This window comes from Prenolepis imparis, unplaced genomic scaffold, assembly GCF_030444845.1.
Source record: "Prenolepis imparis isolate NDT839.2.m4 unplaced genomic scaffold, iyPreImpa1.0 SCAF_7, whole genome shotgun sequence".
Classification (NCBI taxonomy): Eukaryota; Metazoa; Arthropoda; class Insecta; order Hymenoptera; family Formicidae; genus Prenolepis; species Prenolepis imparis.
The window spans coordinates 7,441,234-7,467,049 of record NW_028141165.1 but is presented as its reverse complement, the minus strand read 5'-3'; the positions used below and the strand labels follow the sequence as shown (position 1 = coordinate 7,467,049).

The 25,816-nt window shown below is 34.7% G+C and overlaps 1 protein-coding gene across 9 annotated transcripts in view; it reads right to left on the bottom strand.

Annotated features, from left to right (window-relative positions):
- Dlp (glypican dally-like) overlaps nucleotides 1-25,816 on the bottom strand; it is a 156,913-nt gene that overhangs the window by 75,533 nt on the left and 55,564 nt on the right. For 5 of the 9 annotated variants that reach the window (XM_083041888.1, XM_083041890.1, XM_083041886.1 and 2 more), the window contains one exon: nucleotides 1,901-2,003. The exons of the other annotated variants lie outside the window; for them this stretch is intronic. In XM_083041888.1, coding sequence (XP_082898014.1) covers nucleotides 1,901-2,003 — 103 coding nt within the window. The remainder of the gene's footprint in view (nucleotides 1-1,900; nucleotides 2,004-25,816) is intronic. 9 annotated transcript variants of the gene reach the window in all.

The following is a 25,816-nucleotide window of genomic DNA, read 5'->3' as shown; positions in this document are numbered from 1 at the left end:
ATACTCTGAAAAAATTGTATTCTCGAAATAAGAGGATTATATATTATAAAATCCCTCTTAACCTTGAAATGGACATTAGTCATTCACGTGCACAAATCCGTAATTTTTTCATTTTTCTCGTGTATCAATAATCTTTAAAAATTTAAATATTATTTAAGTAATTAAAGTAAGAGGATTCTTTTTTGAGTACCTATTTTAGAACAGAATATTCTAAAAATAAGTGGGAAATTCTTAAAATGAGAATACAATTTTTTTCCAGTGATACATCATTACTCACACGAACAACTAGACTAAACTTAATTAACTCTGTTCGTTAAGTATTCTCGAATTTATCGCAAATTTATCAGCTTCGAGATTCGAATTTGCCGATCTCTTCAGAGAAAGAGAGAGAGAACCAAACTTCAAGTTCTAACTTCTACATAGAACGCGCTACACTAAATTATAATCTAAATCTGAGATACGATTTTTAACTATCCTCATATTTTCGTTATAAATTTGCATAAGCAAATGTAATTTTATAAAGCGCATATATTTAAATAGATTTCTCACAGAGATGTGTCATAAAAATTCGCGAGGCGCGAATTGGATTGGAAATGCAACGACGTTAGATAGCATCTCGTGGTCGACCACCCCAATCTGTGTATCAAAGGTAAAAATAATAACCGGCCGACGCGACAAAGGCGTACATACAACGATGTGGCACCGTTTCTCCCGTGAGACAATGGCGGCTGAAATAGCGGCGAGCCGCAAAAAGAATTGCCATCTCTCCTCTCCTCTCTTTTTCACCCTTTGTTTTTTTTCCTCCGTACGCCATAATGCGCCCGCCAAGCGAAGATATCCGTCAGACAAATCGCATTAAAGCGAAATTTCTAAATAAATAAAATGTTACTTTTAAAAAGGCAGATTTTTTCTTTTAATGTTATTTTTGTCATTTTTAATTTTTTTTTTTTAAAGTCGAGTCTAACAAGTCGAATTTGGATTTATTTTACTTATCCTATATTAAAAGTTTCCCGTAGCATCTGTTTCTAATTTTCGAGAAATTTAAATAGATAGCGTGAGAATTATATTTAAGGACAATAATTATGTAATAAATATTAATAAAAATAAATTATTAATATATTTATTATTAAATAATAATTAAATATATTAATAACTATTAATAATACTTAATTTTTATTAATTATTGTCCTTAAACATAATTTTTAATAAAGATAAAACGTTAAACATTAATAAGAAATAAAACGTGCATTCTCAGCAGCATCGCATTATTTTAGGCTTCTTCAAACGATTCGTCATTAATTATCGCGGTCGAGTCAATATTTTCTGGGCTGCATTCCCGATTCTCCCGATCTTATCAATAGCTGCGCGTCTCGATAAAATGCCTGAATTACTGATCCCTCCGTTGATTCCTATAGCGTCACAATTAAAAGCCGGATATAAAGTCATATCTCCTGTTTTATTTTTTACATTTTTTTCGACAAGGGGTACGCGGCCCGAGGCCCGAATTGCTCGAAAGAGAAAGGCCATTTTATCTCGAGCGCTGACATCGTGTTACGAGGCATCGGGGAGTCATCCCAATTTCGTGGCGCAATCTGTTCATTTGCATTTTTGCAGCGGAATGTCCGACATTCCGCTGTACATCTCGCTCGTTCTTGCTCGCAGCAAGTATGTATATATACGGTGGGTCACTCCTCAGCGTCACGTATATGTACGTACATAAATGCTCACATTGAAGAACGAAATCGAAACGAAGAAATTCAAATTCCCTACTCGCAACCCACTCACAACTAAATTACCTCTCCTCGAGTAAGAGTTCGAGCGAATATGCGATAAAACGCGTTTCAAAATTGCCCGGTGTGATTTGCAGTAACAATCTTATTTGAAATTTTTGTCTTCCTACCTTGTGGTTGTAACACGCGCACCGATATAGACTTCGAAAGCGCCTTATCGAGGTAAATAGAGAATGGAGATATGTTCGGGGTCAATGAACTCTTGGTACTCACCTGAAACAGAAATACATAAAACGAGTTAGAGTATGTCGTCCTCGGAGAAACTGCGTAACATTTTACATAAATAGTCATATAAAAATTATATAATACCTAATATAATAAAATATAATTTAGAAATAAATTATAAATAAATAAATATATTATTAAATAATTACACAAAAATTATATAATTATACATATAATAATATTCACATAAAAAATATTCGTAGAAATAAGTAAACGTATTGCAAATATTTTCTATAAAAAAATCAGAAATTTAATCTATGGCGCTATCTGCCATTATTAAATAATTACAAAAATTTCATAATTAAATTTTCAACAGAATTAACGCACTTTACACCTGTGTCAAAATATACGAGTTTATTTAAGCGTCATTTTTTTTATCGGTTATCCTCCTTTCGATCAGACTCTCCCAGAAACCATTATCAGTCAACAGACATTATCAGCAAGTTTCGGCATCGATGCTTCATATCATAATTTATCGAGGAGAATAAGAATCGATATTATATATATATATATACGGCGTTAAAATTTCGTCTTTGAATTGAATTGCAGGAACGTAAATAAATTTGTCAAATAAATGTCCACGTATATGTGTACGTCATTAGTCAAGAGACGTGGTTCATCCGAGCAAGCATCGGTCTCGGCCTTTGCACATCAGAAAGCCGGGAGGGAAAACGAGAATATTAAACGCGCGCATGCAGGGGCCGGATTATAATTCTGAACGCAATGTTTGCATATTTGACATTTACGACTTAAGTAATCCAACCTCGCAGTTCTCTCTCCGTTATGTTTCTTCGTTCATTTCTTTCATATAGTTCTCTATTTCTTTCTCTATCCCTCCCCTTTTCTTTTCTTCTTCGTCCATCGCGAATCGATTACTTTTTTTTTCATTTTTAAACGTTTTCAAATTACACAATCATGATTTTGCATATTTTCTTATTAATTGAGTAATTTTGTTGTAAAATATATTTTTGTTAGCATTTTCCATTAGACACATAATTAATAAGCACATTGTTTTAAAAATCGCCCTTTTTTTTCAAGTAACGCTTATGAGAATCTTATATTGCCTCAGACAACTCTGCATTACATTATTAAACAATTAAAAAAAATTATTTTTCTTTTCCCTTTTTTAGAATAAATCATTTTATATTTTTTATTCTTTTCAAATATATAATACATATATATGTATATATAATATTATGTAATATATTCGAAAAAAAAGTATAAAAATATAATTCTTTAAATAAAGTATTTATTCTAAAAAGTGTGGGAAGGGAAAATTATTTTTTTAAATTATATATTATTCAATGCGTTGCAATATATTTTCCAAAATTGTTTCCAATAATAAGTCTTCATTTTATGTTCCAAAAATATTTAAGAAATATTTCTTTTTTACCGAAAAATGAGCAATGTTCTTAAAAGTATACTTTATGAAATCATCTCACACACAAAAAAAGAGAGAAAGAGAGACACGCTGGAAAAAAATCGTAAAAGAAAAATAAGAGAGTGAGTCGTAAAATCGGCATGCAAATGATAGAACGAATTAAGATATCCCCTTTTGGACCGCGTTATGCGACTCCGCTCGGTGGTTTTTGCGATTAGCTACCGAAAAAAATTATACCCAAGTAGTTGAACGATAAACGGCAACGAAAAAAAGCACTCGAAAACCACAGACGTCGATCGCGGAATTTCGCCTCATCCAATCAATATCTTATCAATTGCGCAATGCAAATAATTTGCATACCGTTTCAATTTATATATAAAATTTTTTGGTAATATATACGACTTTTTCTGTAGATATAAAATATCTCGCGGTCTCAGTATTAAAACTGAGATTTCTGCGAATTTGCATACTGCATCAATTTATACGAAATTTGCTTATAATATATAATATTTGCATTGCAATTTCAATTTATATGAAATTTTCTTATATGATGCATAACTTTTTTGTAAATAAAATGACGGGTTTCAGGTTCTCAGAAGTCAATTTTAATTCCGAAACTATGTATGTGCAAATATGCAAATACGCAAGTGTGCGGATCATTTGCATTATACGACCGAGAGGATATTATAAATCAATAGGGAGCCATTGATATGAAAAACTACGAGGTGCAAAGTGTTTGTTAACGTGCAATCTCGCAATACCTGTCGTTAGACAACACATTCCTATATTGATTGCAATGAGAACGCACTTGCGAAGCGAGAGAAGTTTTCGAGCTTGAGAAAAAAAATAGCGACGGCTTTTGTTAATGACACTTGACTGGAAACGCGACGTCCAATTGGACGACGCCCGCCAATAAAGCGGAAAAGCAGGTTAATGGTAAGGAATCGTAAAGTCATGTCGGTTCCGGCGAACAATCCGTCTTCTCGTGCGAGAGCTTGTTTCCTTTTTTTTTTTTCTTTACGTCAGCTTCTCGCCTCGCGCGCACAACTAACGAATAGCCCTCGTCCCCTATATCCATCTTTTTCCGCCGTCTGCCGCCGGCTAAAGAGCGTCTCTCTCTTTGACAGAAGCGCCTTGGCCGCGAAATCAGTTAAGCACAGTTCGTGTATAAACGCTCTTTCGTGCACTCACGTGTTCCCCTCGAAAAAAAGGCGTGTTGTTCCCGGCCGCCGCCGCCGGCGCCGGGGAACACGTTGCCCGAAAGGGATTTCGGGGCGAAATTGAAAAGGAACGTGTATCGATGTGAGATTAAAACGAAAGGTTCGGGATATATTAATAAAAAAAATTTTTTTGCAATAAAAAAGAAAGGTTTTTTTCAAAACGAAATGAGACGACCGGATAAAAGGAAAGTATGTCTATATCTATAATATCGGATTTATTTTTAAAGCCTCATATTTGGAAACATTTTTTTTTAAATAAAAATTGAATAAATCACGCATGGTTTTACACGGACTTCTAAATGTAATAAATAAACAAAAACTTTTTCGATAATATAATCGATTTTTTAAATAAAAGTGTAAAAAATGGTAATTTTCGATATAGGCACACTATATTCCTAATATCGTAAATCTCATTCTTAACTTTTTAAAGACTAGATTATTGGGGAAAAAATGTATGCTATTATAAGACTGACATTTTTTCTAAATGATTTTTTATTTGAATTTTTCTATATATATTGACAATTAGATAAATGATTTTAATTCATTAAAAGATGTTTTACTTAGATTTCGTCTTAATTTTACTTGGATTCTACTTCTTGGATTTTATTTCTTAATTTTACTTGGATTTTTTAATAAATTAAAATTGTTTAATTATCAATAAAATAGAAAAAATCCAAGTAAATAACCTGTTAGAAAAACGTCAATCTCATAGTTACATATTTTTTTAAATATCGATATCAATGAGTGTATGATATTAAGCAAGTATTCATAAAAGAAATATGTTCGAACGAGAATATAAAAATCTACAACTTAACGTTTATTAATAAAATTAAAAGGCTATAATCTACAATTGTATATTTATATATGTTAAAAAGAAAAATATATCTTCACATATCTTTTCATTCAAAACCTGCATATATATCTTTTTATATCTTATAAAAAAAACCAGAATAAAGTTCTTGAAATCAATTGTGTCAAACGTAAAGATAAATATAAATTGATTCATTAAATTTGGAATAACCAATATCATTCCGTAGGTTCTCAAGTGAGAAAAACCGCAAAAGCTCTTTATGTAACTTCGTAACGTAACCGCACTAGTGCTCTTTTCTCCCACATGGAAATGCAACGCCGCAAATTTGCATTAGCGCATGTGACTTTCACATTTTCAGATATATGTATGCATTATGGGGAGAAAAGCATAAATCTCTTTACCCTTTATAAAGCCGCTTCCGACTGATGCATCTAAAATGTCGGATCGTCGCGGCTCTGGGCGGCGATCATCAGCGCTTTTCGGTCGAACGCTCGAACATACTCGACCCAGAAAGCTGGGTGGCGCAGATAGAATCGCATAAAGAAGAGAATATAAGCGAAGCCAGGATGAGGAGGAAGAGAGAGAAAGAGAGAGGGAATGCTGCAAGAGAAGAAGAAAGAGAAGAAAGAAAAGGAGGAGAGAGAGAGAGAGACGAAACTGAAAGGTCGTAAAAGGGGCTCTACATTGAATCGTTTGGCACTCGAGAGAAACCCGCCGGGGCACTCGTAACCACCCTCTTGACCTTATGTACTCTCTCTTCCTTTACTACATTTTTAAGGCCCGAGCCACCTGTACATCCTTGCGTATGCGATACTTCTGGAAAATATATATGTATATATACGCTCTCGCGTGTACCAACAGGGGACAGGAAGGTGACTTCGAGAGAACGGGCCCGAGGGACGGCTCCCGGGCAAAGAGCTCCCTATTCGAAAGGGGACCGTATTTGCAATCGTCCTGTATATATGTGCGCATGCGACCGCTTTCTCGTGTGTTCTCTGTTTTATTTATCTTTTGTGAGGACACGCCGTTGTACCGGTGTGTATCAGAGCTGACATTCTATTCGAAAACCATGTAAACGGAATAGCAAGAGAAAGAGACAGAAAGAGAGCACTTCCCGGGGAAAGAAAGAATTCCACTTCAGATCTATATATGCGAACTTATTCCCGAAACTTGGAGTCCCTTCTTTAATAGAAGTTTCGAAATATCGATTGATCGAGTCAGGAAAAATTGATATAACAAAATTATTCTTTAATTAATTTCAAATTCATAATTTAAATATAAAGAGAGAAATTTTTCCATTATTACAATTAAGGAGAAACACATGGCATCGAATAAAATCATCAATACAAAATGCTCGATATGCTCGAAATGCTCCCATAAAAAAATAGTTGTATATAGAGATTTAGAAAAAAAATTTAATTTGCAACGTAGAAAGTAAAATCTAATTAAAAAATGACGCAATAAAACGGAGCGATACAATTAAACAGTTAATTAACTTCGCGAATATATTATAAATGAATTAATTCACTTCATTCACTTATCGCTGAATAAATTACACAAATCCATAAAATGTCAATACCTCAATATTGCAGTTGTTTATTATTTAATTAGTTGATCGAGTAATAGCCCGAGTAAATCGCGTTAATTTCTCTCTCTCGTACCGTTCAATGAGATTCATATATGAAATTGTAAAATGTATTTGGCAACAGATTCGGGCGATCCACTCAATGATCGCATTGATAATAGGATTATCTTCGTAACCCATATTCTCTCGCAAATATTCTTTAATTAATAAATTATCAAACTTTAATTAATAAATTATCAAACAATTATCAACAAAAAATGCCAATTATATATTTAATACAAATTTATTCTATCAAAATAAATATTATAATAGAGAGAGATTTATATTTCCATGTCATTATTACAATCGTCCGTTTATCTTGTGTATTAACAAGAGAAAATAAATATAGCGCTTAATTTTCCAATCGCAAATAAAATTTACTCTTAAGTTGTCAACAAAATATGCGATTTAAAAAAAAATCCTTTTGTCCAATTGTTATTATTAATTGCCTAATTTCCTCCTTATAATATTCACTGATACCATCATCACACAATTAGCCTTCGCAATTAAGTAACCACGCCACGAAAAATTAATCAGTCACGGAAGAGAAACAGGAGAGAGAGTGTCAAACTCGCTCATTCATAAATTCACAACAGTTGACACTTTTAATAAAATATCTCCGAAAGCCGTTTTCATATTTCGCCGCGCGCTTTAACCGAAGCGGAACGCAATAAAATCCATTTCGCGTCCATCGTAACGGAACGATGCGCGATCCTTTCGTATAAGGTATACACGAAATGGCACACGCAGGGCGCGATAAGCGTGCAATTCAAAGACGGTAATCACAGAGAGTGGCGCAAAAATCAGCTACAAAGCTGAATCAGTAAATCTCGCGCGCGATTTGTATTTTTCGCAATAAAAGAGAACAGCGCGGAAGCAAGATGATTTAATGCAAATTTAATGTCCGCACTCCAAAAAGTCTGCACTCGATCCGAATGCGCGAATATAATAATTATAATTTGTAGCGCAGATACAATCGAAAAGAATTATACAGGATGGGCCATCCTATATCTTTTTTCCTACGCCTTTTATGAAAATAAGTTTCGCACAAAAATTGTTTGACTTTAAAGAGGACACAAGACAGTGATATCAAGTTGTTTAGCGCCACTTTTGGGAAAAATTCACTACTAGTCATTTCTCTTAAATAAAAACTGATTTTTTAAAACAAAAATTATAAATCTCGTTGAGACAAATCCAACTTAATCTAACCGAATGTTATTATATTAGTTAAGGGTTTTCTTCTTAATTTTTCCATGAGTTATACAATTTTTTTTTTGTATAACACTGTCACATTTTTGACAGATATCAGCTGATATCTCGTATATTAGAAAACTTTGACAGATAGCTGATGCGCGCGAACTAAGCTCGGCGAGAGAGAGAGAGAGAGGGGGATTAAATTGAATACGCTTTGAATAAATTCACGGATCTTTAGACTTATTCGAGAAATAACGAGTACCCACAAACACACAAACTGCATAAAAAAACAAAAAAAAAAATGCAAATCGCAACGGGTGGAATTACCGTCTTCCGTTCGATGATATTCAAAGAAACAAACGCGCGCGCGACGGGGGTTTTTCTCCACCGGTTTTATCCACATCATCGAACGTCCCATTCGAATCCCGCAATTCAGCACCGCGGTGAGAAAATCGTGCGAGCAATGAGATATTTCGCGTCGCGCAATCTGCGTCCGTGAGTCGCATTAACCCCGCGGGAGAGAAAGAGAGAGAGAGACAGAGCAGAAAGAGAAGAGGAAGAGAGGACCGCGCAGACAGCCTCGATGAAGGTCTTCCTTTCGACAATCGTTCGCGCCCGCGGCGAAACCGCTCTCGTATTTTGCAATTTGCGCTCGTATACATATACGTGCGATGCACAAAGGCAAATATCTCCGCGTCGCCCGGTATAAGAGCTGTTAACGCACTCTAATTATTCCTCCCTTTGACATTCGTGTCACTCACCAGTTCTTGACATCAATGTAATTAAAGGAGAGGACCGATACGTCGGAAAATACGCGCTCTAAACACCGCGATGTGATATCGCTTGCTCGCGAACATGACAATCTGTTATTTCGAATATATTAGTTAAATTACCTCATGCACACAAAGGTGTTACTTTGTATAGTATTATATGTAATTGTTAGAATTAAATTAATGAAAATTTTTGACACAGATTGTAAAAATGTTAAATCTTCGCAAAAATTGAAAGTTTATAATAAAAACTGATGATAAGAGAAATATATTTATTAATCAATAGATTAATTATCTTTAGACAGCAACTCAATTATTAAATTATAGATAACAAGGCACAAATACAATGTGATAAATTTGAAATCAAATTAAAAATACATAATAAATGACATAACTAGTGATAGGATTAAATATTTTACAAGATTTGAATTTGTTGCATGATTTCAAACTCTCTATATTTATTTCGAGAAAAAAAATATATAATCTTTTATAAATAATATTTATGAGAAACAAGTGACATGTATCATAAATATATTTTTTTTATTTTCTTTATATTTTGTTTTTATATTTCTTAGAGTTCGAGTACTACTATTTGTGCGTAAAAGATTTGATTCTCTATAACAGAAAGTATTTATAAGTACTTAATCTAAAATTCGAATATAATTGTTCTAGATTAAATTACTTTGAAAGTATACAATAATATATGAAATATTATTTATGAGTATTATTCGAATCCTAAAAAAATAAAACTTGACTATTGGATCCAACTCTTTTGTATACATATTGGACTTGGTCTCATCCGTAGACATAATGTATATTTTCATGAAATCTTTTAATTCCTTCTGTTCAAATATAACTATATATATAAAAATGTAAAATACGTCGAATTCTCCTATTTATCGGGATTAAATCGATTCCTCCGTTAGTAACCAGATTATTAAAAATATTGAAATGATGTAGTTCGAATTCAAATTAATTACGACAGGGGGATCGATAGAGTTTAAATCGAATATACTTCTGGTCTCTCTTCTCGCTTCTACAACTTTCAATATATATGTATATAGATATACAGTTCCTTCCGTTTACAAGCGACGACGTCGTGTTTCGCATCGCCGGGATATTTTCCTGTAGGCAGCCGCCAACGTTCGCCGATACACACAAAAGCCTACTCGGCATAGAGAGGAAACGCAAAACTCCTCTCGTGAAAAGTTCGCCGATAAGAGAGCGGCGGGGCAAGCAAAACCCGCGGTTTGCCTCCTCCTTCGTCGGTGGGCACCCGACATTGTTACATAAATAAACGCGGCTCGTCTAGACATCGCGGGTTTATCGGTTTTCAGTTTGCTCCAAACCGCACTATGCCGTTTCTCCTCCCTTCTCTCTCTTTTTCTTCAACCCGTTTCACATCCCCCTCCCATAGAGTTTTCGTTTCCTCCCAACCACCCTCGAACCCGTTATCCCGATTGCCAAATAGGCATCGTAACAAGTATTGAACTAAATCGATTTATATAAATAAATAAATTAAAAAAATAAACATTTAAAAAGTCGTAAACTATGCCTCTTTTATCATTAACCTCTGTTACTCATTTAATTTTATATTAAAAAGACCAATTGGAAAGTTGATTTTTATCAAATAAAAAAGATCATCGTTTTTCATCTGCGTTAAAATTTGGAAAATATTTTCAAGCTCTGACACGATCGTCCGCCAAACCCATTTATAATTTCAATTTCTGAGGAGCAAAGAATCTAAGAAGATCGGCAGAGATCGAGGAAGGATAACGGGGAGGTGTCGTAGGAAATAAATTCGGCGGAAGTGAACTCTTCGTTTCTATCTTCGGACGTTTAGGTGCTGGGGGAGATAATAGGATGCAAGAAAAAAAATTCTCTCTTCGTGAACGCATGTAAAATGCGAATTCAGGTGGGCGTGGAGATTGCGAAAGGATAGCGAGAGAAGATAAACGGAGGAGGGGATCCTTGGATGGAGAGATTTGACGCGATCGTTTCTTAATGATTAGGATCATAAGCGGCGCGATGATTTTAATTCGGGCTAGATCAAATGTTTCATTTTCGAGAGAGATGAGTCAATTATTATCCAATCATCGGAAAACATTTCGGCTTAATTAGAGAATGATTAGAAGAAGCGAATAATATTTATTTCTTGATGATGATACAAAATGACTAAATGAAATATGAATAAAATTAGAGAATTATATAATAAAATTTCGGATGAAATATGTTGTCGCATGGATTGATTGCAATATCGCAAATGATCGATTTCTCGGATTAAAATATTAGAGCGACAATTATATACATAGGTATATATAATCTTTCGTAAATAAATCAGAGTAATTTAGGGTGACATAATGTTGCATAACTTTCGTAGATATAAATTTGGATCTGGGATAAAATGATCATAAGTCATGACGCGAATAGAATGACATCTCGGCTAACCGAAAATTCTAATTTTCTTTATAATTCGTTCTCGACTATCGTTTAATGGATCCAAAATTATACACATGTAAGAGAAATCTACTTAAATAAATCTATATGCATATTACAATGTTTTTGAAATATAATGTTCTAAGTATAGAAAATATGTGTTAACAGTGCCAAATATATATCTGTCTGAGATAGCCATATACAATTTCAATATTTTTGAACAAGACCTTTCAATTACAGAAATAAAAGATTAGCGTTATTTTCGAGATAAAGACCTTTCAATTACAGAAATAAAAGATTAGCGTTATTTTCGAGATAAAATATTTTTAAAATACATTGAGAGACATTTTTCTTATTATTCTTCTAATTTCAAATACATCACTTTTAAATTATCTATCTTTTAAACTTAAAAGAAAAAAAAACATCTTAAGATTAATAATAATCCTGCATCATCATTTTAATCCTGCACTGTCATTCCAAAAAAAGTCTAATCTAACTCAAACTTAATTTTTATTTAAAAAAATTTATTAATATTTTTCTTGATATTCTTCTGACTTCTCAGATATATCACTTTACAATTTTCTATTTTTTAAACTTAAAAAAAAAACATGTTAAAGTAACTTGTTAAGTTTAAGTGAATAGTAATCCTGAAGAAATTTTATAAAACAATATTTTAGAAAAATCCGCAACGTGATTCAAAGTGTATATGAATTTAGGATTGCAAGTTTTACTATATTTTTAATCTTTGTGACATTCCGTTAAACGAATGACGTTATCAAAATGTTCGGCGCATGAATTATTATCTAAATTTGCGGCGTATAATAAATCAAACGTCGATAGTGCACTACTCGAACGTTCTCGAAATGGATCCGATGACATAATTAAATTAAAATACTGTTAATGCGCAGATAGTATTTCCGAGCTAGCGCGCGGTTTCAAATATAACCATATAAAATATTCCGACAGTCAAATGTGCACGCTACATGTATATTTAATATTGCAATAGCCTCTTTTTGTTATTACATCAAATTCTATTCATATCTACCATTTTCGATACTTTATAAAATGTTAATTTTATTTTAACATATTTACTTATACTATTGTATAATTATCTTATCTGCTTTAAAATGCAAATCTGTATTCAACATTTCCATAAAAAAGTTTTTTAAACTCTATCCATCGATGGGACAGCTAATGTTTGCATATTTTAAGAGCTAAAGAGGCCGCAAATCCTGATTTTTCAAATATCTTCCAATGCACATCCTTTAAAAAATATATATATTTAATATTATATTTTTACATACATTTTATATATTTATTTAATAGATCTTTCGTAATTTTTCAAATTGCATCTTCCTTTTTTATATCATTTTATATACATTATATATAATGTCCTTCTATCTTTGTTTTTTACCGTATCTATTATTCATTGTTATTCTAAATTTGTACTTAAAGTAAATAATCGCAATAGAAATTCTCTCATTGTACAAAGGGGTTAGAGACCTTCGGATATTCTCATGAAAAAATTAACTTTGAGAGCGGTGGTGTTTCGTATTCCCAGGAGAACGTGACCGATGCTATAAACATCATTTCAACGATTAATATGTAATCACGCTCTCGCTGGTGGTATCAAAGTGCAGTAAAAAGCAAACAATCAGCAAGAGCTCGCGGTGCAAATATCACGACGGGAACGAGAAATAAAATAAATAAAATAAAGATTCGCGTAGTGAAAGGCTGTTCGAGTCGCACACACACACATTGAACACATGTACCAGTCATTAATTCTCATCCTCGCGAGAAAAATGCGCCATTCGTGTCACCTCGGATCCACCCTCTCGTTTAACAGCCTCTCGCATCTCCGCGTTTTTTTTTCTCTTCCTATGCTCTTTCGTCCTCCTCATCCGCGGATAATCTTGTTAACTCCATTAATATCTCCGTCCTCGATTGAAAAATGTTACACGCCAGTCCATAGAAGTGAGCGGAATATGTAAGTTAATTTTTAAGAATCAATATCGATATTAAATATTCCGCTTTCATCTCAAATTTATTCTGATTTTATCATTTTGAAATTTCACCCTATCATATATTATCTAAAATACTATACATTATTAATCTCATTTATGCTTTATATAAAAAAAATTTGAGTCTAATTTATGAATTTTAGAATTATTTATCGCTTGACAACATCTCGTAAATCACCAATAAATTTATTTCAACGATGAGACTAAAACTAGTCACTCATAAAAAATGTATAGAAGAGATTCCAGAAATAACCCGCAAGTTGAAAAAAATCTCGATTTATCATCAACTCGTTCCATAAATGTCACTTGCACAAATTTCTACAAAAAAGATATTTCATAAAATTTTCTCTCGATTTACATTTCCAAAACACTCGACATTCTTGTCCCGCGGCAGCAAAAAGCTTCGCGTACAATTCGATAAAATTTGATGCGCGCGGAATTGATTTCGACGAGAGCGCAGAGAGTGAGAGAAAAAAAGAGAGAGAAAAGAGAGTTTTTCAATGCGATATTCGTTATTAGGTTATCGGCGGGGCAGAAAATGTTTTATCCAGATGCGTTAAGTGCCATTCACTTTCGCAGTCCGTTCTTTAAACGTTTTGATAGTTATGTAATGGTTATGAGTTGCCAGATGTGGCGTTCACATGGTTGCAAACGCACGATCACGTTATTCCATCGGAAATATAATAATCGAATATTGGAGAGGGATAACGCTTTTTTTTAAAATCCATTTCTACTTTATTCGCGCAATTTTTTTCTTCGATAATCAAATCCGTCGAGAAAATTTTCTATTACGTAATATAAACGGCAAAGTATAATCGCGCTCATCCGCAACGTGCAGTTATGAGAAAAAATCGCCCCGTCAACTCTATCGACATGATCGATCGAGGTCAACGGCGCTGACAAATAGACGTCTAGGGTGTCGTCGTCGGATTCCTGACGAAGGAGGAGACGGTAATAAAATGACGTGGATCGCGGCGGGGAAACCACGCAGAAAACCACGGGGAATCGCTTGACCAAGAGCCAAAGGGGCAGCAGCAGCGAGGGCCACCACGGTCTGCTGGCGATCAGTCAAAACAAAAGGACACATGGGTTCTCGGTTAGATGGTGGCGCGGTCAACCATCAGTCCGTGACTAAAGCCGGAATACGTGTGCAATCGCGTGTACACACGCGTGCACAGTGCGTCGCCCTTTAAGAACGCTAAAGTGAGGCGTCTCTTTCTATTAACGTAATAATTTTAAAATCCCAAGTCTAGCGCAAAAATATGATACTCGAGTTTCAACACTCTCGAAGTAGCAATCTTGAACTCTTCAACTGCCAAGCTCTAGATTGTCGACTCATAATTCCTAGAACTCTTGGCAATTAATTGTAATTACAAAGTAACAAATGGTTTCAGTCCTCAATAGCGATGGGATTAAAGAATTATAATTATTTCACAAGTAGATTGAATTTGACTACTTTGATTTTGAAATCTCTATGATTATTTCGGAAAAAACAGTACTTTAAAGTTGACTTGAATTTGGATAAAATAGATAACTTTATATAAGTATCTTGAAAAATAAAGAGCAGTACTTCCAAGTATAACGAACCTGGATTAAATATGTTCGAATCTTTTATAAATATTATTATATATATAATAAAATCCCGAATCGAATGCAATAATATCAAGTTTCATTTTCTCTAGGATTCAAATAATATTCATAAGAAATAATATTTCATTACATATACCCCACTTTTAAAAAATAAAAAAACAAATAGCGCATAATTATGAGCCATTGATGAGCTTTCATATCCCGCAAATTAAAAATTTTGACTCGTATTAAACAAGAATTTAATACTTTTTGTGGGGGATTGGTCGATGTCGACCACCACTTAAAAATAAAAATCAATATTGAATCTTTGCGGCAGAATTAGAATGCTATTTATAAGCTTTTAAGCTAATATAATTTGTTTTTTGAGTTTATTCCCTTAATCCTGAAAAAAAGTAAAAATATAATTCGTGAATTTAATAACTATTTTCAATTAGTAATTTATATTTGTATATCTATCACATGTGCCAAGGATTTTCTAAAAATTGAAATCAATCAAGAAGAATTTGTTACCGCCGTATGCGAACTTAATATGAACCTTTGAAACTACCAGAAATGTAACTGTATCGTGATTAAAATTATCTGAAAATTGCTGCGGCTAAAGATTAGCATATTTAATAGAATAACCGGTCCATGAATTTTGCCAGGCCACACAAGAGACGCGAATGTAATTTCCCCTTTGTCCCGCGTTCCTTTTGTTCCACGTTACATCTCCGTCTTTGTCTCAAGTTTGGTCAAGCGAGAGCCGGCCAAAGAGAGAAGAGTGTATGTATATAGGAGTCCAGCCCCGTTAATCTCGTTGAATCATATTTATTCTGCGCGCTTACGTTACCACGAAGCGCCACTTCAGCGTCTGTTAAAATCGACGCTTATGCACGCACGTATAATCATAACTGCCGCACATCATCCATGCATATATGAACATACACAAGATCTAATTACACACACAGAAACGAACCGCTGATCCGCGACCGACGGAGTTTGACAAAGAAGTTTACACATAGGAATCTCATAAATTTCATCCAAATGTAAATTTAACATATCGTTCATATTTAAGGCGAGCAAATAAAAAAGCAAAAATTAAAAATGCTATTAATGTCAAGAGTGAAAGAGCTTAATAATAAAAACAGATATTTTTATAGAAATTTTTGAATTTCTATGTATATTTAATTCTAATAGATATTTTTCTGCAATTAATATTATTATTCTCTTAATTTGATTTTGTGTAGCTTTCATTTTTCAATCGTCGACAACTAATCAACATCAGGAACGACACGACACGACGCGACGCGATGATCGATACAGATGTAATCATCCCCTCGTTGGTATACTCCGATGACTGTTAATTAGCGACCATGTACGACATGCCTCGAATCAATATGTGCCAAAGTGAAGGTGTGCATGCATAACGCATGGATGCATCACGACAGTTAACGAGTGTGATACTTGCAATTAATTTTCGTTAGAAGTCCCGTTACATAAAGGATCAATGCATCGGGATGCCCAATTAAATCAAATATTTCGATTGACATTCTTTCAAAAAGCAAAGAGAAATTTTTAACCATTCCCTCTTTTAAATTTTCAGTTTTATTTTATCTTACTCTCGCGTGTGTAAGAAATGCATTTTGTTCATTCATTTCGAATTGAGTTTCAAGATTATTTGAAGGTCAACCTATTTTTTTTTAATTATACCACCATAATTTTTTTATATAAATCAAATATATTCCTCGCAGTATATGTATACAATATAAGTTTATACACAAACGCCCCCCTCCTCAAAGAATAAAATGCATAAAAAATCTAACGTTGATGAAAGTCATGTATGTATAATAAAGTCAGTCGCCGATCTTAATTGAGGCGTGAAAATTTACGATTTTTTTTTACGCGACGCTCAAATTTTTATAACGCAATCGACGTGTGAAATTTCTCCGGGTGAGAATTTAATGTTAAGTGCGATTACGAAGTCGCGCGCGAATTACGAACCCGAGCGCGAGCTAACTTTTGCCAAGAGTTTTTCGAGAGTCGCGCAGCAGTCGGGGTTGTAAAAAAGAAATGCAAGCGACGTACAACACGACGACAACGACGACGACGACGAGATGAAGATAGTCGAGACCAGTTTACTGTTACCGCGAACACCATTTTCTCGTTTCACGACACTTGGGGAAACGATCCGGCGAGGATAAAAGATCTCAAAAAGTCTTCGAATTGTGGAAAAGATTACGCATTGAAAAATAGAATATTTCACTATTAATGCTATTAATGCTGTGGAAAATTTTTTATTATATCATACATAAAAGCTCAAAAATGAGAATACAATTATAGTTATTCAAGCATTAATTTTCGACTGAGCTCTGATGCGAATATAATTAGAGGTATGATTACTTTACATTTTCTTCTAATAAACAAATTATCTTCAAACATTTAATAAATATATATTGTCATTATTTTCACTAAACATCTTAATTTTATTTATTCTACTCTACAAATTTAATCTTTGTTCTATTTAGAAATCTATAATTTTGATGAAACTAAAATAATTACAAAATTAAAACCAATACTTTTTCAAACTATTTTAAATCTTTATAAATACTCTTAAACAATTTTACACAATTAGATCAATACTATATTTACTTGTTTCTTTATTTACTATTATTAAAATTTGTTCAATAAAATCTATATACGTTTACGAAAAATTAATTAATAATATATGTTTTTAAATTAATTATGAATAAAAATTTAATTTTAGTTAATTAATAATTCTCTTTTAAATTTATCTTCACAAAAAAATCAATATTTCTCACTGATATATATTGCAAGAAATATATAGGTATTCGATTTATATAAAAAAATTAGGTTGGTTCTATTTTTAAAAAAACTAGATTATCTTCCAATAATCTTGAAAAATAATAATTAAAATTTAATATTATCAACTTTCCTCTTCCCCCTCAAAATTATATAAATTTTGTTTGACCCATGTTTTTCTACAATGTCTGAAGTTTGATGTGTGCAATCAAAATGGAAAACCGTGTATATATATATATACATATTATATATTATATATATTATATCAGTATATATATACTGCTTATCATATCTCTGTTAGTTTAAGGCTACTATAATAGCTGATTAAAGAAAAATGGAATTTACATAAGAACAATATTTATGAACGACTAGGCATTAGGAACGAAAAGGTTAAAAAATTATCATTAAAATTCTGAACATACAGGTAAAAAATTATGACACTTGCACGGTCTCTCTCTTTTTCTCTCTCTTGTAGCTTCTCTTAAATTCGATACTCGTGAGATGCCCTGCGAAAAACTTGAACGACTGTCCGTGTACGAAATGATAGAGAACCGATGCTTGGGAATTACTTCGAAAGGGAGTCTTCGGAAAGGACGATTCGCCAGTGCGAGCGAGATAGCCCGCGGCTACCCTCTTTCCCTCCCCTTTTCCCTCTCATCCCATATAGTTCGCAGTTACAATCGGAAGGCCGCCGTTAATCTTGAGAGTCGCGAGAGAGGAAGAAGATTCGAGGAGAGAGAGTAATTAAAGCGCGCAGACGAGTCTAATACCGGGTTCGTGTGCGAAAGGACGACGACGTGCGGGGGAGGAACGAGCGCGAGAGCAAGAGAGAGAAAAAAGATGAAAGATCCTCTCGTCTTCGTCTCCGGTGGAGGCTGGGGCCTTCTTGAACGAGGATCTCTCTCCTCGAATCTCGTGCAGTCGTTAATCGTTCGAGGGGGGTTAAAAGTACGAGAATATCTCGAATATCGTGGAACCACGTGATGGAGTAGCCCTCCCACCCCTCTTCTTGTCCGTTTTAGAAAAAAAAGGGCGACGATCATCTCTCGAAACTTTGTCCGTCGACGTCGAGTTACTTTCGCGAGCTATCGAAGTTTTTCATACGAGAAACTTTCGCGCACTCGATACGTCGGTTAATTAGGATCTCGCAGTAGGGTTTAGGATCGATTAGGTCTCTCGACAGGACTTTGTGGAGGATAGTTGCAATGTGTTATATGAATCGGCCTTAATTTGAGATTTAAGATTTTTTTAAATTCCTTAATTAAAGATTACGGATTGAATCGAATGAAATATGTATGTTATTAGATATATGTATATTTATTGTATACATATATTCGCTCTATATTTGAAAAATTATATCAATAGCAGTATTTTTATTTTGAGAAAAATGTGTGATAGATTTTTCTTCTTTTTAAATCTATTCTTAATAAATTAATGACGCATTTAATGCACAAATATGTTGCAGAATAGTTATATTTATGCCAATTATTTTAAATGCAAATGATATTTCTGACATGCAGATGCTAATTTTGTTAAATTCTTATAATATCGTTCTACTAGAATAAATCGCTATAAACAGAGCCTAGAAATAACAATTTTATATATAAGACAATTTTATATATAAATATATGTATATATATTTAATATACCTATGTATCAAATTAAATCTTCCAATCAAATTGCAATTCTGCGATACCTAAAGTATCATATATATGACCCATTTTATTTTTAATGTTCAATAATTTAATAGATCAAAAACCTAGATTTTTCGACCAGAGGCCCTAAAAACGTTCTCATTAACGCTACATCCCGGATGTCGGTCGGTCCATCGTGTTTGCTCAGTGTCGGGCCAATAAACGCGAGCGTGTTACGGAGAGAACCGCAAGTCACACAAAAGGCGATCGCCATTAAAAAGCCCACGTCGCGTCGGGACGCACATGCGTGTGCGAGAAAATTGCCGAGTAATTCGAGCCGTTCGAGCGTCGATCCCGCCAATATAAAACAGCACACACCGTCGAAGTTTCGTATATATATTTTCGTATATATTCAATTATCCGTCCCCCCTTCCCTCCTCTCTCTTTCACTCTCACTCACTCGCTCGCTCTCATCCTGCATTATTTATTATCGACAATGGCGAGTCGCGAAAACGCACCGTGTGTAAACGATTCACGCGCGACGATGTGCGCGTATACAACATCGACGTTTAATTGCACCGATGATGAATGAAAAGAATGTCGATTGTGATCGAATCTTTAACGCCATTCTGGAACCTCGCTCCCTCAGGAATTGCTTTTGTCTCGGCTTTTGTATATAGGAAAAATTCGAATATAATAAAGATGAGAATTATATACCATCTTTACGCTCGAGGTATTTAATCTTCTCTCGCTTTAATTTTCTTTGAAAAAAAATTACCTCAAAGAATATTGCCTCATTTGCAAAAAAGAAAAATCTTCTAAATAGGAGAAGTATTTTGAAGCATGATATAAAAATTTTTCATCTCTTGGAAAATTAGAATTTAATCCTATAGAGTGATCACGCTGTTAAGTGGACATTAAAGGTCGCATCTGTCATTTATTTTTAAAAGACGAATTCAAATATAAAGACATATGTTATGAGCATATTATTTACTTAAACACGTAACTATTGCTATAAACTTAAATTTATATTAATTAAAATTGCAGAAAATAAAAATTGTGCACGTGGGTGACTAATGTCATCCACTCCAGGCTAATTTTATAAGAGTGAAATCTTGCGTAATTTATGAAAATATATAAGGTACGACAAAATTCGTACATTACATCGTGTCGTTTTAAAAATCGAAGATCGATATTTTCTTTATCGTATCGCTTTTCTTAAGTATGCCAGCGTACGCGGATATCCCATGCACGAGAGATGCTAGGGAAAGATTTTTTGCGAGCGAGCGAGCCAGAGCCTGCGAGAGCAAAGCGAGGCTAATTGATTCCTCGCATTAATGGTCGGCGAAACGCACGTGAGAATACGCGCGTCTGTGCAAACGCACGTATACACACACACATACACACTCGTGCAATGGCGTATGACGAATGCGGTCGCCGTTATTGCATGTGCAGTTATAAACGCGTATTTTGCAAATATCGCTTGTTTGCTATTTTTGAAATAGCGACTCAAGCGATATATGCTCTGAAAAAAAAATATAGAAAATTATTTAAAAAAGGAATCTTCTCCCCGAAAATATTTCTATCTTATAATCGACATTTTGACTAATTATTTTATTTAAAAAAAAACTAAAATGTATATTTTTTTATTCGTTGTATAAGAAAAAGACCTTGGCAGTTAGCTGGCCGTTAGAAATTTTATTCTTAGCGCAAAATTTATGGCGACGTGCAAATGTCTCGCTATTCGTCTTTTGTCAAAACAGGAAAACTTCTCTCTCATATTTTCCACAAGTATTACAATGATGATTCGTTTCACCGTAGGTACCTATATTTTCAATGACAGCGATAAGCAACGATGACGGACCGTCGAAAAATCGCGTCACGGTCCTGCGCTCACGTACAGCCGATGCCGCGAACAGGTATTCCGAGGTTGCCTCGGGTATGTATGTACAATACAACGCATGTGCACGCACGCACGCACGCATCTTACCGTACGTACACGTTACACGAGTTTAGTGCACACACGACGAGGCGATTCGCGAACTATAGGCACCCTTGGGACCGAAGGAATGCCCAGCCGCCAACCGGTGGTATAGTTTATGCATTGACCACATTCCTCTCTCCCGTGTGCTCTCCTCTCTCGAACGCTCCTCTTCCTTCATCCCTTTCATTTAACGCACACCTACGTCCGGTCCCCGCTGACCCGTGTACACACGCGGGGGCCCGCCTGTTCCTATAGTTTCGATTTAGACACGGCTCTCTTTCTCTCTCTATCTTCTTATTACACGGACAAAGATGTATATATACGTCTCCTTGCACCACCACGTTGAACTTAATTGCTCTTTCTCTTGCTCTATCATTCTATCTCTCTTTCTCTTTGGGAGAACTCGAACCCGAGATGGTTAGCAAACCTGAGCTCAGTTCGCTGCTAATCGCACCGCATGGTCACGCTGCGCGTGCAGATTATGCAATTAGCAGCTATTCAGGATAACGATTACGCGCCTAAGCAACGTTACACGTGCATAGCGTGGACCCTGTCGACGATACGATTAGATTAAGCTCCATGACACTCTCTGTCTAATAATTAATCGATTGATTGTCGAAGAAATACATTTTCGCAATATACATGTTTGTATTTCATTAAAATTGGTGCAAATATAATTAAATAATTAAATTATTATTATTAAAACTTTGTGTATGAATATTACATTCATATTAAAATTAGCAGATTCGAATTATAGATCTAAATAAATCTGTTTGCGTTACAATTGAACGTGAATAATAATAAGCTTTAAATACGTGCGTATATATGCATTCCTTCAATGTATCGCATCAGCCTGTTGCTGCAACTGCACTTGTAAACTTAAGGACACTCGAGCAGACGAACCGAACAAAGTTAAAGGGAAAGGTTCGATCGCGAGTAAAGAGTGCGTACCTACCCGAAAATCCTGACTTGTTGGAATGCTTTCTATTTTATGTTCTGTTGGAGATCAACGAGTTCAACTATTCAATGAAAAATAAAACCCTTCAAGATGCATATAATTTTACATTACGTAAATAAAATACAAAATTTAAAATTTCGAATAATAATCAAAAGCAACATATATATTTATAATATATGTATATGTATATATAATGTTATATAATATATACATATATATTATATATGTAATAATATATATACAATTGTATTTAATCCTTCTCGATAAAAATTATGACAAGTCTTTTTCTGATATTGATGTGATAAGCAACTAACGATTTGCGCGAGGTTTGCAGCATTTAATGTAATTCACGTTTTATACAGAAGCAAATGTAACAATTTACGCTGCAGAAGCACCGAATCGATTGACAAAAAATATCAAAAGAAAATCCTGCCTTCCTTGAGGTTCCGGTGACGACAAGAGTAAGTGAAGGAGCCAAGAAGAAAGACGGAAAGAGCACACACAGAGAGACGAAACCGAGCAAAGACGGCGGGCCCATTGACTCTCGGAGTCATTGTCGGCAGCAGCAACATCGGTCGATCGCGCGCGCACACACACACACGACATCGGGCCGAGAGCGTATATAGTTAAATGTGGGAGCGCCTTAGGTCAGACATAATAGTGTGTTGGACTGCAGGTTAAACTGGCGGCGAGCAGGCAGGTTGGAACAAGCAAAGGAATGCCGCGGGATTAAAAGAGAGCAAAAGGGCCTCGGCCACTCTATCTCTCTCTTTCTCGTTCCTACACGACCCTCTCCCTACCCTTCGTCTTCGCGTGCGCGAAACGTGAGGCCGAGATACTCGTCCTCTCTCAGCTGTTCACATCCCCACTGTTCTCATCATGTATCTCTATCTTTTTCTCTCCCCTTTGGCAAAAGCTCCGGATTTTGGTCATACGCGGCGTATCCTGGGTTTCTCCTTGTCCTTAAATCGTGCATCGCCAAGCATTCGGCCGCTACTCTTTCGCTCTCACGCTCTCACGAAGAGATAGTGAGAGAAAGAGACAGACGGTGAATGAAAGAGAAAGAGAGAAAGAGAGGGGAGAGGCGCAAACATTTTCGGAATGCGACCCACCTCGAGGATCCGTTTCAATCATTCGTTATTCTCCTGTGTTTTATTACTTTTAATTAAACAGACACTTTTAGGACATTTATTGTTAGACATTTATGGATAGTGTAATCTAGTTATATCTCTCTCATGATAGGTTTTTTGTCGGTTTTTTTTCTTTTTAAGAAAACTTTCTTTTCCTGAAAAATCCCTGATAATCCTTAAAATATGCATCTCAATGTTAAACGTACCGTGTCAATCAGAAATCCGGAACTAAGAAGTAAATATTCATGGAAACCCCCTAGGTAACCCTTTCTCTCTTTTTCTATAGAATTTTCCGCATTCTTTTTTAATAGCATTATGGCTCTCTTTCTCTCGCTCTCTCGTTCTTCGTCACACATTGCATCGGTCGTTTTTTCTTTCTTTTGGCATCCCCGGTCATTGCACTCTTACTCTCACATTTGAGTGGCGAAGGGAGAACGGAAGGGAGAAAAGAAACCAAACGAACAGGGGGAACGAAAAGTTTCTCGGGGTATTAGTCATCCGAGCCGTTTCGAATTACATTGTGATTCAAATGCACCGCAAAGGACGCATTTCTACAACTTTAGATATGCATTTCGGAAAAATATATTCCAAATACGCGAGTAGCAAAGGAGTTAATGTCGGTACGAAAGAGAAAGCTCTGGAGGTCTTTATAAATCTGTCCGAATTCCTTCACGAAAGAATAAGAGATCTTTACATTTTCAAACTCTTTTCAGTCGTTCCTGAAAATTCTGACGGTTCTTTCGTCAGCCGACGATTCCTTGTGCATTAAACAAAGAAAGGAAGTGTAGAACGAGAAAGAGGGATGACGAAACGAATGCGAGAGAAGAGACCGAAAGATTTTTCGGAGCATTAATCATCCGAGACACATCACATATATCCTCCCCTCCCCCTTTTACCCTCCATTCGACTTTCTTTCTCATATTATTTACATTGGAATCTTGATTAATTCCTAGCTCTAGCGAGTGTTTCCCCTCTCAGGAAACTGCCCCCGCGCCTGCGGCTCTCTATCAAGATTCTGACGAATCCTCCGATTATGTAATCTCGCAAGGATCTCGAGGGGACTTTCGGTGACAGATGTCCGACGACTCGTTATACATATTCATACGTGTAATTGAGTATGTATGTATGTATGCGTGATACACATGATGAAAGCATGATATGACATATTTCTTTCATTTTTTTCTAAGTTACTATTTTTATCCTAACAAATGATACGATATATTTTGATTTTTTGGAAAAAATGTTAACATATTCTTAACTACTATTCTAAAATCTGCAATTCGTACTTTTAAATTTCATTGAAAAAATACGGCTTTTTAAATCGATCTTTTCGTTTTAGCATGCTTTCTATCCCTATATAATCTATATATATTTCGTTTAATATATATTAAATTTTAATATATATAAAATTAAATTATTTAATTTACTATTGATTTTTTTCAATTTATTTCATTGCGCAAATATTAAATTTGTATTCGATGTGTGCATTATTTTTATATATACAATTTTGTTATCTTTATCTTTATAATATATATGTATTGTATATATAAATTAAACAAATTCGCAATACTACGATGGTGCAACACGGAACTCGAGAGATGTGTCATACGTGACGTTATGAGACGGCCGAGATATCCTTTACGAGCAAGCCGACATATCCCGACGAAGATACGATGGACGTTGGCGGCCGATATGCTTACGCGCGTTATCAACGCGATGTCGAACAATGAACCATTGATCTTGTATAATTAGTTCAAGATGCATTCACATCTGATTTGAATGCAAAATGATAACCATTGAGAGAAGAGCGTCGAGTTGAGTCATATCGTAGCATGAAAATGATAATGTAATCTTCTGCTTTATGTTAAAAAATATTCGATGCGAATGCATTTTGTTATATTATACTCTTCCTCTATCTCTCTTGTTCATTATAGATTCATCTCGTTCATTATAGATTTCCAGCAGCGGGGTAATAATAATAAATGAATCTCCAATAGAGATCATAGATTCATAAACCTTGTGTTTTATATCTAATATTATTAATCTTCGCGTTTCTGAATTATTCCACGAATTATATGGATCCTCGGATTTGCATTAATTAAAACTCCTACATACGTAATGTAAACCATTATCGTAAAATTATTCGAAAGTAAAGTTTGTAATACTATTAATTATTCCGCACCGATCTGATACCTCTGAATTTATCGTGAGATGAGCCACGTGACTAATTAAGAGAGGTACTCCAACTA